Raw genomic sequence first — 13266 nt, forward strand, 5'->3', positions numbered from 1 at the left:
AGTCTTCTAGATGAAAGTTAAGGGCTCTCGTGGATGATGAGTATCTTAAACATGAGGGGTTCCATGTAGCAGGTGGTGTGTCCGTGTAGGTGGTGCAGCTGATATCTTTGAATATGATGGCGACTCCACATCCAGGCTAGTGCTGGCGGTCTTGCCTGCCAATCTTATTGCCGGTGGGGACATCGGTAGGAATGTCCGGTACAGCGTTTGGGTATTACCATGTTTCCATGAGGAAGAACATGTCCGGAGATGGTAAGCAGTAAGTCCCATATCTCAATGGCGTATTTGGGTAGTGAGTGGGAATTGAGGAGCATGCATGAGTGTGTGGAGTGTTATGTGTAGGTAGCTTTTGCACTGAATGAGCGGGTGGATCGTTTCTGTGAGTGTGAGCGCATGGAGTACTGGGTGCTGTTGATGCTGTAGTAGTGGGTCAGGGGTGTGGAACAGTGCAAAAGAACTTCAAGGAGTTGCATGAGAAAGCTCCTTCCTTGTTGTGTGGTGCAGTGTGGCAGAAGCGCAGTGACCAGGGGCTGGGGCTGAGAGCATGGAGAAGCGTGGCAGGGTGGTGGTGGGGGGAGAACCAAGGTTCCTGGCACTGTGCGCAATCCAGGCACATAAGGGCTTGCCTTTGGCATGCCAGCGGTGTGCCTACTGCCCAGTCATGTTGTAGCTGTCATTAAGTAGGTCCAGGGAGGGGGAGGAGTGCAGGGTGGTGTGGGCGGGAAACCTAGTGAGGTCACTTCCTGTGCAGATGGATGATGAAAACACCAGTGATGTCACTTCCTGTAACTGGTAGTGTCAAGTTAGCTCCTTGTCAAAATAATTGAAAGTATGCATACTCCTAAAAGAGCCAATTCTGAAGAGCTTGGTCATTTTTGTGAACTATTAGGTAAGGCATTTCCTAGCACCTAAAGACTTGATGTCCCAAGTTAATTTGGGGGTGGGTAAATCACAACTGTTAATCCATTTGTCGATACAATACAATGGAGACCTGGCAACATCACAGTTGCAACTGTAAACATGTAGCAAGAATGTTGGAGTTCTCAGATTACAAAACCTTGCTAAAAGCAGTGGCAATTAACTTTAATCTTCCAAACGTCAGCAATCTTCTAAAGACATAAACACAAGTAAAATGTTGTCAAGATTTCACAGTCTTAATTAAAAAATGTAAGGTACATAAGATGGTTAAAACTATCATGCACTACATGCAGTTTGTTCACGAAAGAAATGCACATTCCCTACCTGGACAAGAGCATAGAAGATTTTTAGGATCTGTTTCTGGAGCAAACCAGAGTATGGTGAAGCATCAGGTAGAAGCTGGATAATCTGCTGCAGAAGCCGGGGCAAGAAAATCTGCATGGCTGCTATTAGCGGCTCTCGCTCCTCAGCTTTCTTGTATCTTCAAGAAATATTACATTTAGGACTTCAGTTTGCTCAATAACATGCAAATCAGAAACAAATAAGCTCGTATCAAAATTAATAAAACATGCTGGAATGAAAAAAAAATAAACATAAGCTTGAAAATCATGCACATCGATAGCAAGAAAAAAGTGAGCAATGTTTAAAAATAAGTATAAAACATCTTCAACCATCAAGGGCTAATTATATAAAAACAGAAACAGTAATATTAATTCTCTTTCAGACTACAATGTTTGGGAACTCTGTAAACATCGGTTTATGAAAATCCAGCCTGAAATAGATTTATCACGGCTGAGAGACCAAAATGCTAGCAATTCTGACTGCAAAAAAATAAGAAAACAGAAGCTAAAGTATTTTGTTCTGAAGTAAATGTGTCTTTAAGTTACATTACAACTGCTAAACCTTAATTCCCATGTACACTCTTTATGAACTAAACACTTAAGCACCTGCAACATGTATGACTTTGTTCTGGATTTAGAGTGCAGGTTCAGTGGTCAAACGAGTTACTGTTTTGATCCTGAAAAACACACCGGATACATTACAGCTGCAAAGGGAGACCTGGGAAAGAGACTTAAATTGCAGCTTATCTCGCTGAAAATCATTCACAGACCCTACTATCACAGGACGCACTTGCATCAAATGGGAAGGGCCCGCACCCCCAATGCCTGTGCTCTGGTGTGGGTACATTCATACACATTATATGGGATTGCACCCTCTACCCCCCTCCCCCCCCCCCCATCATCCCCCCCAATCAAAAGTCATTTGGAAGCTATTGTCACAGAAAGGGAAGCTAGAAGTAGAAGTGCCTATTACACCACAATTTATCCTCCTAGGAATCCTGTGCAATGCAAAGCTTCCGCATGCTCAACTCCTGTTCTGCCATTTGGGGTTGTTGGTGAAGAAAAGAGATAATGCCCGGTTGTGGGGAGGGACTGTGACTCCGTCTACGACACAGTGGCACACAGGCATGGACATGTATATGGAGGCAGAGAAAATGGTTTACACAGGTAAGGGTGCCCCAAATATTTTGAAAGAGTATGGGGCAATTGGAGAGAATTTTACGGACCTGGGTACAGGAATAGTCTATCAGCATCCTGAGCTTCATGCTGAAGACGTGTCCGGGAGGGGGTCCATCCAAATATATGGAAGGGCAATTAAGGAGTACTGGTAGCTAAAAATAGTGCAGCAAGTGCAATGGCACAGAGGCCTACAGGTTTGAGAGGTCCACTGTGCCCTAGTTATGGCTAGTTTTTGCTACCCAACCAGGGACACTGGGGCCTATTATACTGTGTATTAGGGGCCATGTTTTCTCTCTATCACAATCCGACCAGGCCTCCACCTCTCTCCTTCAGTCAGATCTTAGGGAAATATCCAACTGGATGAACCTTAACCTACTTAAACTGAATGGAGAGAAGACAGAAGTCTTGGTCCTTGGTCAAAAGAAAGACCTCTGGAGTTCAAAGCATTGGCCATCAGAGATGGGCCCCCTTCCATCCCCGTCGGAACACGTGCGCAATCTGGGAGTGACCATTGACAATGGCTTAACAATGCAATGTCAGGTTAACAAAGTGGCAGCCACCTGCTTCACTATTTTACGTTGGCTGAGGAAAATTTTCTGGATGCTGCCACCTGACACCCAGAGGTCCATAATAAATGCCCTGATAACCTCTAGGCTGGACTATGAAAACATTCTTTACCTAGGGGCAACCAAGGCAGTTACGAGTCGCCTCCAATTAGTTCAAAACGCTGCTGCGCGCTTGCTTTGCGGCAGTCATAAAACTGATCACATCACGGGGCGCCTCCGAGAACTCCACTGGCTTAAATTGGAGAATTGAGTCAAATTCAAAGCCTTGAGTTATATGCATAAAATAAAGACAGGTTGTGCACCCAGTTACCTGCAATCTCTTGTTAAAACCTACTTACCTGCACGCTCTCTCCGCTCTTCATCACAGGGCTTTTTTTGCATGCCAAAATACAGACTTGCAAGAATGGGTGGAAGGTCTTTCTCCTTTCTAGGCCGTAGACTTTGGAATTCCCTTCCCCTTAACATCCGTCTTGAGACCTGCTACGTTCGTTTCCGTAGAGCCATTAAGACCTGGCTGTTTAATCAATAATTCTTAGTTTTCTTTTGTCCTAGTGCTCATTGTCTCTTTCAGCGCCGGGAAACCCATTGGGTAGCTGTCGCGCTCTACAAGCCCACTAAATAAATAAAATAAATAAATAAATGGTGCACTGGCACCATTCAAATGATCTAAAGTCCCATTCATACAAACTAGTCTCCCTTACTTACCGTCTCTGAAAAAATTCTGACAACCATCGCTTGCATGCATGTAGTAGCCCTGCTAGCTCAAGCGCTAAAAGACATTTTGGTGTGGCCAGAGTGGAAGACAAGGTATGGGAAAGTTGTTGATGCTGGAGTGCCCTGCTCTCCCCTATGCTTCTTTAGAGGTGAAAAAACTTGTTGCAGGAAATGATACAGCCATTGACGTGGTCTGTTGTATAGTTGACAGGGCTCAGGAGGCTAGGCCAAGAGAGGAATTATACACTTACACTAGAATCTCAAAAGTGAATGGCTCCTCTATTTGCATTTCCATGGGCCTTGCCTGGACTTCCCCTAAGAAACCTTTGCAGCACTTCCAAGTATGTTGTTATAAGACTAAACTAGATCTCATGAACCATACTACTGCATCCAGGCCTGTGCACACAGATTGCTTTCTGCATCTTTAAACATACAAAACGTGATGAGAGGAATCCAACCTATATTTCACTGACGGAAGACCAAAACTAGTCTGGAGGCGGTCTCAAAAGGCAGAGCAGGATGGACTGTTCCCATGAGGAGCAAGATTAGCACTAATTTGTATAAGAAGGGTCAATGTCGAAAGAGGCACAATGAGAGAAAAACAAGGAGTTGGAATGGTACAAAAAGACTGCCAGTGGTTTAGACTATTTGTGGTCATTCCTTTCATCACCTTTTGCGTGGTTGGTCCATCTTTGCCATCTCTATAAAGTTCAGAGAATGGACCGAGCAAATGCCGTAAACTGGATATGGCTCGCACTTTATGTCCCAAAGAGAAGACAGAGACGAAGAATGTGGTGCTCAGACCATCCAATCTTTTTGACTACCATCCTCTGCAGTCCATGGAAAATGGTTGGTTATTTCTAAGAAGAGGCCTGCATCACCAATCCTTCAGATTCGACTCCCCTATAAACAAGCATTTGCAATGCAATAGGTCTCGCATTAGAAAAGTGTGATGTTTTGGTATTGTAGATAATATGTTTCTTTATTTATGTTTTTGTATACACAAAATATAGGAATTAATAGTTTTGTATTTTGCAATGCCAATATTTTGAATTTTTCAAATGTGACACCTTTAGCAATTGTAATACAATATGTGTTGTTTGTATGTGACTTGTATGTATTGATATTACAAATAAAAATGGCTTTTATTTAAATGTATGAATTCAAGTTATTGTAATGTATTATGGTATTTGCTAAAACTTATGTAAATAACTTAGTGGATTTGTATTTGGAGGGTGGAGTTGGAGGGTGGAGTTGGAGGGTGGAGTTGGAGGGTGGAGTTGGAGGGTGGAGTTGGAGGGTGGAGTTGGAGGGTGGAGTTGGAGGGTGGAGTTGGAGGGTGGAGTTGGAGGGTGGAGTTGGAGGGTGGAGTTGGAGGGTGGAGTTAGAGGGTGGAGTTGGAGGGTGGAGTTGGAGGGTGGAGTTGGAGGGTGGAGTTGGAGGGTGGAGTTGGAGGGTGGAGTTGGAGGGTGGTGTTGGAGGGTGGTGTTGGAGGGTGGTGTTGGAGGGTGGAGTTGGAGGGTGGAGTTGGAGGGTGGAGTTGGAGGGTGGAGTTGGAGGGTGGAGTGCTGAGTGTTGCTATTGTGGTGCTGATTAGTTTTGTGTTGTTTCTGAGTTGTGCTGTTGTTTGCTGACTGATGCTGTGTTGTGCTTAGTGATGCTGTGGTAGTGCATAGTGATGTTGTGGTGCCCCTGAGTGATGTTGTGGTGCCCCTGAGTGATGTTGTGGTGCCCCTGAGTGATGTTGTGGTGCCCCTGAGTGATGTTGTGGTGCCCCTGAGTGATGTTGTGGTGCCCCTGAGTGATGTTGTGGTGCCCCTGAGTGATGTTGTGGTGCCCCTGAGTGATTCTGTGTTGGTGCTGGGTGATTCTGTGAGGATGCAATAGATAGATAGAGGGAGGGCGATAGATAGATAGATAGATAGATAGATAGATAGATAGATAGATAGAGGGAGGGCGATAGATAGAGGGAGGGCGATAGATAGAGGGAGGGCGATAGAGTGAGGGCGATCGATTGAGTGAGTGCGATAGATAGACAGATAGTGAGGACGATAGATAGATGGACATATAGAGTGATGGCGATAGATAGAGTGAGGGCGATAGAGCGAGGGTGATAAGATAGATAGAGTGAGGGAGATAGATAGAGTGAGGGCGATAGATAGAGTGAGGGCGATAGATAGAGTGAGGGCGACAGATAGATAGAGTGAGGGTGACAGATAGATAGATAGGGGTGTGTGTGAGGGGTGTGTGTGTGGGGTTGTGTGTGTGGGGTTGTGTGTGTGGGGTTGTGTGTGTGGGGTTGTGTGTGTGGGGTTGTGTGTGTGGGGTTGTGTGTGTGGGGTTGTGTGTGTGGGGTTGTGTGTGTGGGGTTGTGTGTGTGTGGGGGGTTGTGTGTGGGGGGTTGTGTGTGTGGGGGGGTTGTGTGTGTGGGGGGATGTGTTTGGGGGGTTGTGTGTGTGGGTGTGTGTGTGTGGTGTGTGTGGGGGATTGTGTGTGGGGCATCAGCTTTCCTAGATTGGGCTTGGATAACTTTTGGTAGTTTATCCAGTGTCAGCTCACAACATAGTCTTACATGTAGCACAATCCAACACGATTGTCTTTATAAACTATTTACAACCTTTACAGGCCACAAAAGCCAATAAGCGACCTCTTCAATCACTGCCCTGAACACTTCTGAAAAAGAGACATGAAAACGAAGGTCTCTGCATTGATTCCCGCTCTCCTGCAATCTGGAAAGACGCGTCAAAAGAACAATAGACGGGTAATTAAATGTTTCAACAAGATAGAAATCAGACCTCACTTTAGCATGAAAGACTTTTATGCAGTCCTTAATTTGTGTCAGTGGTTTCAGGTGGAACTGGTGAGTTCAAAGTATGTGCACTTTAAGTTAAGCAAATTCCATAGCCGAGGCAGGAAACCATTAAAAGGGGCGCTGTACTTAAAATATAAAGCGCAATGTCTGTGCCATAGCTAGAACAACAAAGAAAAAAAAACACGAGTCAGGAAACTATAAAATAAATTTCAAAAGTGGGCGCTGTGCTAAAATATAAACCGCGGCGCCTGTGCCATGGTGACAACTAAGAACAAGGAATGACGGAAACTGTGCCAGTGCCGCGCGCTTGGCTAAGTGGAGCACTGAAGCGCTTTGAAGCCGCGTCCGTTGGTATCCTGCAGGGCAGGCAGGTTTGAGTGGAGGGCTGAATCCTTTGAAGCTGCGTCCGTCGGCTTGGTGGCAGGCAGGTTTGGGGGAGATATCTTCCTCTGACCTGGCAGTGGAGGAGGGTAGGAGGGGGGCATTGGAAAACAAGCTCTCGGCATTGCAGGGGCGGGGGAGCGCATTCCTTTGAGTGAGTTCGAAGTACGTGCACTTTAAGTTAAGCTAAATCCGTAGCCGAGGCAGGAAATCATTAAAAGGGGCGCTGTGCTTAAAATATAAAGCGCAGTGTCTGTGCCATGGCTAGAACAAAAACAAGCTGTGAAAAGACACAACCCACACCAAATTTGGAACACAAGGCTTCCCGCTGCATTGAACGGGAACAGCAGTTTATGTTTAAACATGAATAAGTCTGGTAACGCGATGCTGTTGACTTTGTGGGGCAGAGGTTACAGACACTGAGCTCGTCAGCTGCCTGTATGCCAGCCATTTGGAAAGCGTTCACACCTTATTGTAGTTTATGCAAGAAGGGTTGGAGATGGATTTAGGTGTGAAAAGGGACTCAAGAATGTCTACTTGTGTTGTAAATGGTGATGCATAGCACGAACGATGACTATCGGGAGCCGCAAATACGTTCTGTCTCTCACCATAAACATTCAGTGAATTGCCCTTATTTAAAGGCTGGGAAGACTACCTCCAAGACGGCACCCAAACATATATATATTTTGTTTCCACTCTAGAAAATTGAGTGCCAGTTTAGTAATACATACAAGATCATGATTCAGTTAAAGGTCACCTTACCCTGTGTGCTTATAAAATTGTGCAAACACAACATAGTATAGGTTATAGTTGTGTAAATTGAAAGGTTACCAAAACATGGTATTACAAAAATAGATATTTAGAAAATCTAATCAGCATGATGCAATGAACATAAAAGTTCTTGTAGGCGTGTGCATTATAAGTACAATTAAAGGTGATCTTACCCTTTGTGCTCCCCAAAAATATAGCCTAAAGTAAACATCATATGCGTTGTGCTTCAAAAGCAGAGTTAAACAATATTACCTATTGTGCCTCAAACACGAACTAAAAGGAGGAAGGGTTGCAGAAAGCGGGCAGCGGTGGTGCCTGTTTCAATGGAGAGCACACAACATAAGCGCGTGAAGTGTATGGTGGGTGGCAAATGGACTCAAAGCGGCCGGTCGCTTTGATGTTCTTGGCTTGCTTTGTGGGAGGGGTAGGGTAATTGGAAGTGTAACCCAGCATGAAAGCCAATGTGGGGGAAAAGCGCGTGCTTGTGTTCACGTGAACTGTTTGAAATCTGCCGATGGTTTGAGAACTTTTTTGCCTACTTTAATTCTCCCCTATCCATTCCTTGCGGAATGGGATAGCCGAGACCTAAAAAGGCTGCTCTGAGGGGGTGTCTTGTGGCTTCCTGACCGCCAGAGGTAGAAAGGGGGGTTGTCCATTATGGGAGAAATAGTATCAACAACAGCTTCACTAAATGGTAAAATGGGTCAAGCTTCCTGTGGTTTGCCAGTCAAATGGTCTGTGTTGAGTTTGGTGCTAATCTATGTCCTATGCAATGGTAGGTCGAATACTTCTCAAGACTTCTAAACAGAACCAAATGAGTAATGTTGTTCTGTTAGCAAAATCAAGTGTGGAAAATCTTGATCTGGGAAGGTAGCAATGACATTTTGCAGGACCGATTAAAGTACTAACTGTGAAAGTTAACTTTCTAAACATGATTTTGATTGCAAGAACCAAGAAATGCATGTTTTGACAATCCTTCTACTCCCATAAATGGGAAGCAACGTTTGTCAGAACAAATTCTGACTTTTAAACAGTGCTATCAGGCATGATGTGAAGATTTGCAAGCAAGAATACAATGCAGCACACAGGCCATCTGTAGTGAACTAGCCTTGGCAAAGTAGGGATTGTTCAGCTATCCCACATACAGCATCTGTTGAAAGGTTCCTTGAAAACAAGAACTGACTACACCATTTTTGTCTGACCTGCCCGTACTACTTATAGTAGGTACAAAGTGGCATCCTTATCCCACGTATTACAAATTTTGAACAGAAAATATAGTTGCTTTACATATGACAAAACAGGGTCAATTACACAATGCAGCCATTCACAGTATGCCAAGGGTTGGTTGTATGGATGTCATTTGCTCATCAGCATATAGCCAACTATCAAAAATGCTTGTTAAATTAAAATAACTTTACTAAAAATATCATCTGAAGCAGCAATTTCTTTGCGTAAAGGTACAGGACTCTAACTGATAGACTCTTAGGGAATAATGCAGTGTGAAGCAGCAGGGATTCTTATTTCAGCAGCCACATAGGAGCTTGTAAGCTGTGTAAACATGGACCAACTGGACACTTAGACTCACTCCGACCCGATTCTTTTTTTTTTCTCAAGTCTCAGGGATATTGAAAAGTAAAGAAATCGTAACTTGTTTCTTTTTAACAGGAAATAAAACCAAACTTACTCATATGTCTTTACAAGTTGGTATAGACAGAGCAAACTACCAAGCCAGCTGCCACTGTTCTGTGACTGGAGATAAAAACCAATCTTGTCCACCACGGCTGTCCAGCGACCAGGAAAGTCATGCTTAATAATGGCCCGCAAGCACATAGTCAACTGAGACCTGGGGGGAGGGGAGGACAGAAAAAATATTCAATTAAAAACATAATTACAAACTCGATGAAAAGGTCACCAATGAGAAAAATGAATTTAAAGTGCATTTTGCTGGCATGAAATGATTTAAGATCTATGTTGTTATTCTTTTATATCTGGAACACTACAACGTTACCTTATTGGTGCCGGACAGATCTTGAAAGGATACTTCTCACATGTAGACGTTCTACAATTAATTGGAAACAAACCCTGCACGTAGTTTTCCCACAATGCCAGGTATGGAAACAAAACACTTAGACCCCAATATAGAGTTCAACAGAGAGAGTACTCTGTGGCAACAGCGACACCATATCAGCCAAACAGAGGGTCAGCCTGCTTCATTTAGAGTTGGGCAGGCTTTCAGCATGTCTATGATGGAGACTACTCTGTCTCCGCAACCTCAGATGGCCCAACAGAATAATGGCCATTTGATGTTTTGACATTTAGCCTGCCATCAAATTTTGAACGGGCAGACAAATGACAAGTTTTCAATGTCTGTCACCGGCAGTTAAACCAAGTGGTAAGGGGCAGTGAAAACTGCTAAATGACCCCTTCATGCCAAAGGAGAAAAATTCCATGGCGAGGGGTCACTGCTTTTTCATTTATTTTCAATAAGAAAATCCTGCTTGTGAATTTTATTTGGGGAGGGGTGGGGGGACAAGACATTTGATGTACGGCTCCGTCATGTTGATACAGCCGCCTGTTAAACTTTCAATGCATTTACAAGAACTGCTGTTATGGCGGTTTCTGGAAATGCAAGAGCCCAACCGATATCACTAAATTTGGCAGACAGAAAACCCTTGGCATGGTGGAAGCATGGTGGAAGCAAAGTACTTGTTACATAAGATGTTTGCCAAACTCAAAATCAGGCTTTAGTCTGTATAATAAACCTTCAAATGTCAGTTACAAAATACCTTATTTTCTTGTATCACGCTTATTACCACATTTTTGCTCCTTCAACTTAGCACAAATGGGTGGACGGCATAGTAAGTCCTACCAGGATTCAACCTTATGACCAGTATATCCTACACAGTGACTTGCAAGGAAGCACATAACTCATTCTTAAAAATGACACCAATATGACCATTTCAACTCACAGATTACAGTTGCTAAAACTAACAGTAAAGCAACTGTTAAATTGAAGGTAAAATTTAGGATACAAATTATTTACTCACTGTTTCTGAAGTACATTCTCACAAAGGATTTTTGTCCTCCAGCGTGCGCGAATATCATCATACAATAAGTACAATAATCTATAAAGTTGCCATAGATTCTTTTCTTCTTGCGTTCATTATTTTGCTCTTTTGTCTCTATAGCCTTAGTCTCTAGCCAACAAGTGGTTCGTCCCCTCAGGGAATAGATCCCACAACTTCATCAGGGCTAAATATATAGGCAATATAAACCGTTGTAATGTGTCCTTTCAACATTCTTACTATTTGCACTTCCAAAATAGTGACATTTGTGCACTGCACTATCATTTATCTGATTCTCAGGGTGTCTTTATGGTGGCAACCCATGCACAATTTAAAGAAATATGTTCTAACATTAAATCTACGTAAACTGTGACACATTGCCATTTCTTTAAGGTTCATTAGAATATTTCAAATTCGGTGCTGTCAAAACGCCCCAATCCCCAACTGTGCCTCAGAGTTAAGTGAGTGATGATAAAAATTTCAATATTGTGCAACAAAACACCTTTCTTGTGTGTGAACAATGAGCATGTCATCATTGTGTAATTCAAAAGGAACATGTACCTGTTGACTTGTCTATAAGATATAAGGGAGACATGGGAAAACTCCAAGTGATCCGATTCGGAGATCCATTCAAGTCTATTCTCATTCACAGGCCTCAAACTTTTTTTGATATTCAGAATCCTACCTTTCTACCGGTTATACTTCCGTCCTGGCCTGCACGTATACAATCTCCGGGTAAATTCCCTGCTCTTCAAACTGAAGCGTGTTCTTGCTTGGACTACCTTCATTGCGTACCCATATCCTTAAAATAAAATCACAAGTGTGATGTGAAATATCTAGTTCACTAAGACTCATACTTAACCCAATATTTATAAAGCTCTAGATTCTAATGGAAAAGGACCTAAAACATCTCAAGCTTACCGGTACAGCGCCCACTAACTTCATGCGCTACGAGCGAGTGTGCTCTAGTTTTCGTATACAATCAGCCGAACGTACAGCCTCCTTATATCAATCTATCACAAGTAAAAAAGGACTATTGGTTCCTGTCGTGAGTGATCAGCTTGAACTGCAGACACCCATCTTGGAATGTCCGACTGCATTATTACCTTTTGCTTCATTATTTTAATCTTACTAATCCCCTTCTCTATTTGTATTGGGAACCAGTGCATAAATCTCTTTTAAGACAACGGAATAAAATTCCTGTCTAGACTACATATCAACCCTTCAGTGTTTGGTTCATATATATCATTTAAAAAGTGCACATTTAGACATATCATTTCGTCCGGTATAGTAAGTTAATCATGAAATGAATAGCTAATTTTCATTTATTTGGTTTCTATATGTTGGTTGAGGCGTGCACAGTTGGAAATGTCGTCTCATCATACAATGTCAGTTACTTATAGCCTGAGTAACCAATTTACGTTAGTTAGTATATACATTATTATGTGGTGTATGGATAACATTCCTAGTCTTCATAACATTTAACCTTGCATCAGATTCCAGTGATACGCAAGGAAGGAAAGAAGAGAGCCCAAGTAAGAACACGTTGGGAGTCTGGAGAGCGGGAAATGTACCCAGAGATTGTATATATATGTAGGCCGGGACGGAAGTATAACCGGCAGAAAGGTAGGATTCTGAACATCAAAAAAAGTTTGTGACATTTGAATGAGAATAGACCTAAATGAATGTCCGAATAGGATTACTTATAGAGTTGTCCCATGTCTCCCCTATATCTTATAGACAGATAGTTCCTGACTAGTTAACAGATACTTGTTCCGTTCGAATAACACTATGAAAAAATGCTCATTGTTCACACACAAGAAGGGCGTTTTTCTACACAATATAGAAATTGTTATCATCACTTAACTCTGAGGCACAGTTTGGAACGGCGTCATTTTGACAGCATCAAATTTGAAATATTCTAATGAACCATAAAGAAATAGTAAAGTACTTTATATGGATATGCATTTATGCAAGTCATCAAGAGACCATATAATAATGAGAATGCATAGCATATGGTCGCTGTACAAATAAACATAGAAACATTTTTTATACAATTTAAGTAGATGTAATGTTGTAACATATTTCTTAAAATTATACATGGGTTGCCACCATAAAGTCATCCTGAGAAACAGATAAATGATAGTGCAAATCACAAACGTCACTATTTTAGAAGTGCTAATAGTAAGAATGATGAAAGGACACATTACAATTGTGTATATTCTCTATATATTTTAGCCCCGATGGAGCCGCGAGATCTATTTCTTGAGGCTATGAATCACATTTTGGCTAAACACTAAAGAACAAAATAACGAGCGCAAGATCAAAATAATATATGGATACTTTATACATTATTGTATGATGATATTAGCGTGTGCTGGAGGACAAAAATCTATTGTACTGTCGACCTTGGTCACATATTGGTCTCCCTACCTCATATCACCTCATTATACAACAGGATATACAAAATAAATTGTGTAAATCTTTAGAGCGCCATATCCCTTAATTTAGTCACCCAC

The 13266-nt window shown here is 42.4% G+C and overlaps 1 protein-coding gene across 1 annotated transcript in view; it reads right to left on the reverse strand.

Annotated features, from left to right (window-relative positions):
* The window catches only part of IPO8 (importin 8), a 737162-nt gene that overhangs the window by 618449 nt on the left and 105447 nt on the right, over window positions 1-13266 (reverse strand). The window contains exons 4-5 of the mRNA XM_078673765.1: window positions 9367-9525; window positions 1243-1399 (exon numbers count right to left, since the gene is read on the reverse strand). Coding sequence (XP_078529891.1) covers window positions 1243-1399; window positions 9367-9525 — 316 coding nt within the window. The remainder of the gene's footprint in view (window positions 1-1242; window positions 1400-9366; window positions 9526-13266) is intronic.

The sequence above is a fragment of the Lissotriton helveticus genome, chromosome 1_1, assembly GCF_964261635.1.
Source record: "Lissotriton helveticus chromosome 1_1, aLisHel1.1, whole genome shotgun sequence".
Taxonomy (NCBI): Eukaryota; Metazoa; Chordata; class Amphibia; order Caudata; family Salamandridae; genus Lissotriton; species Lissotriton helveticus.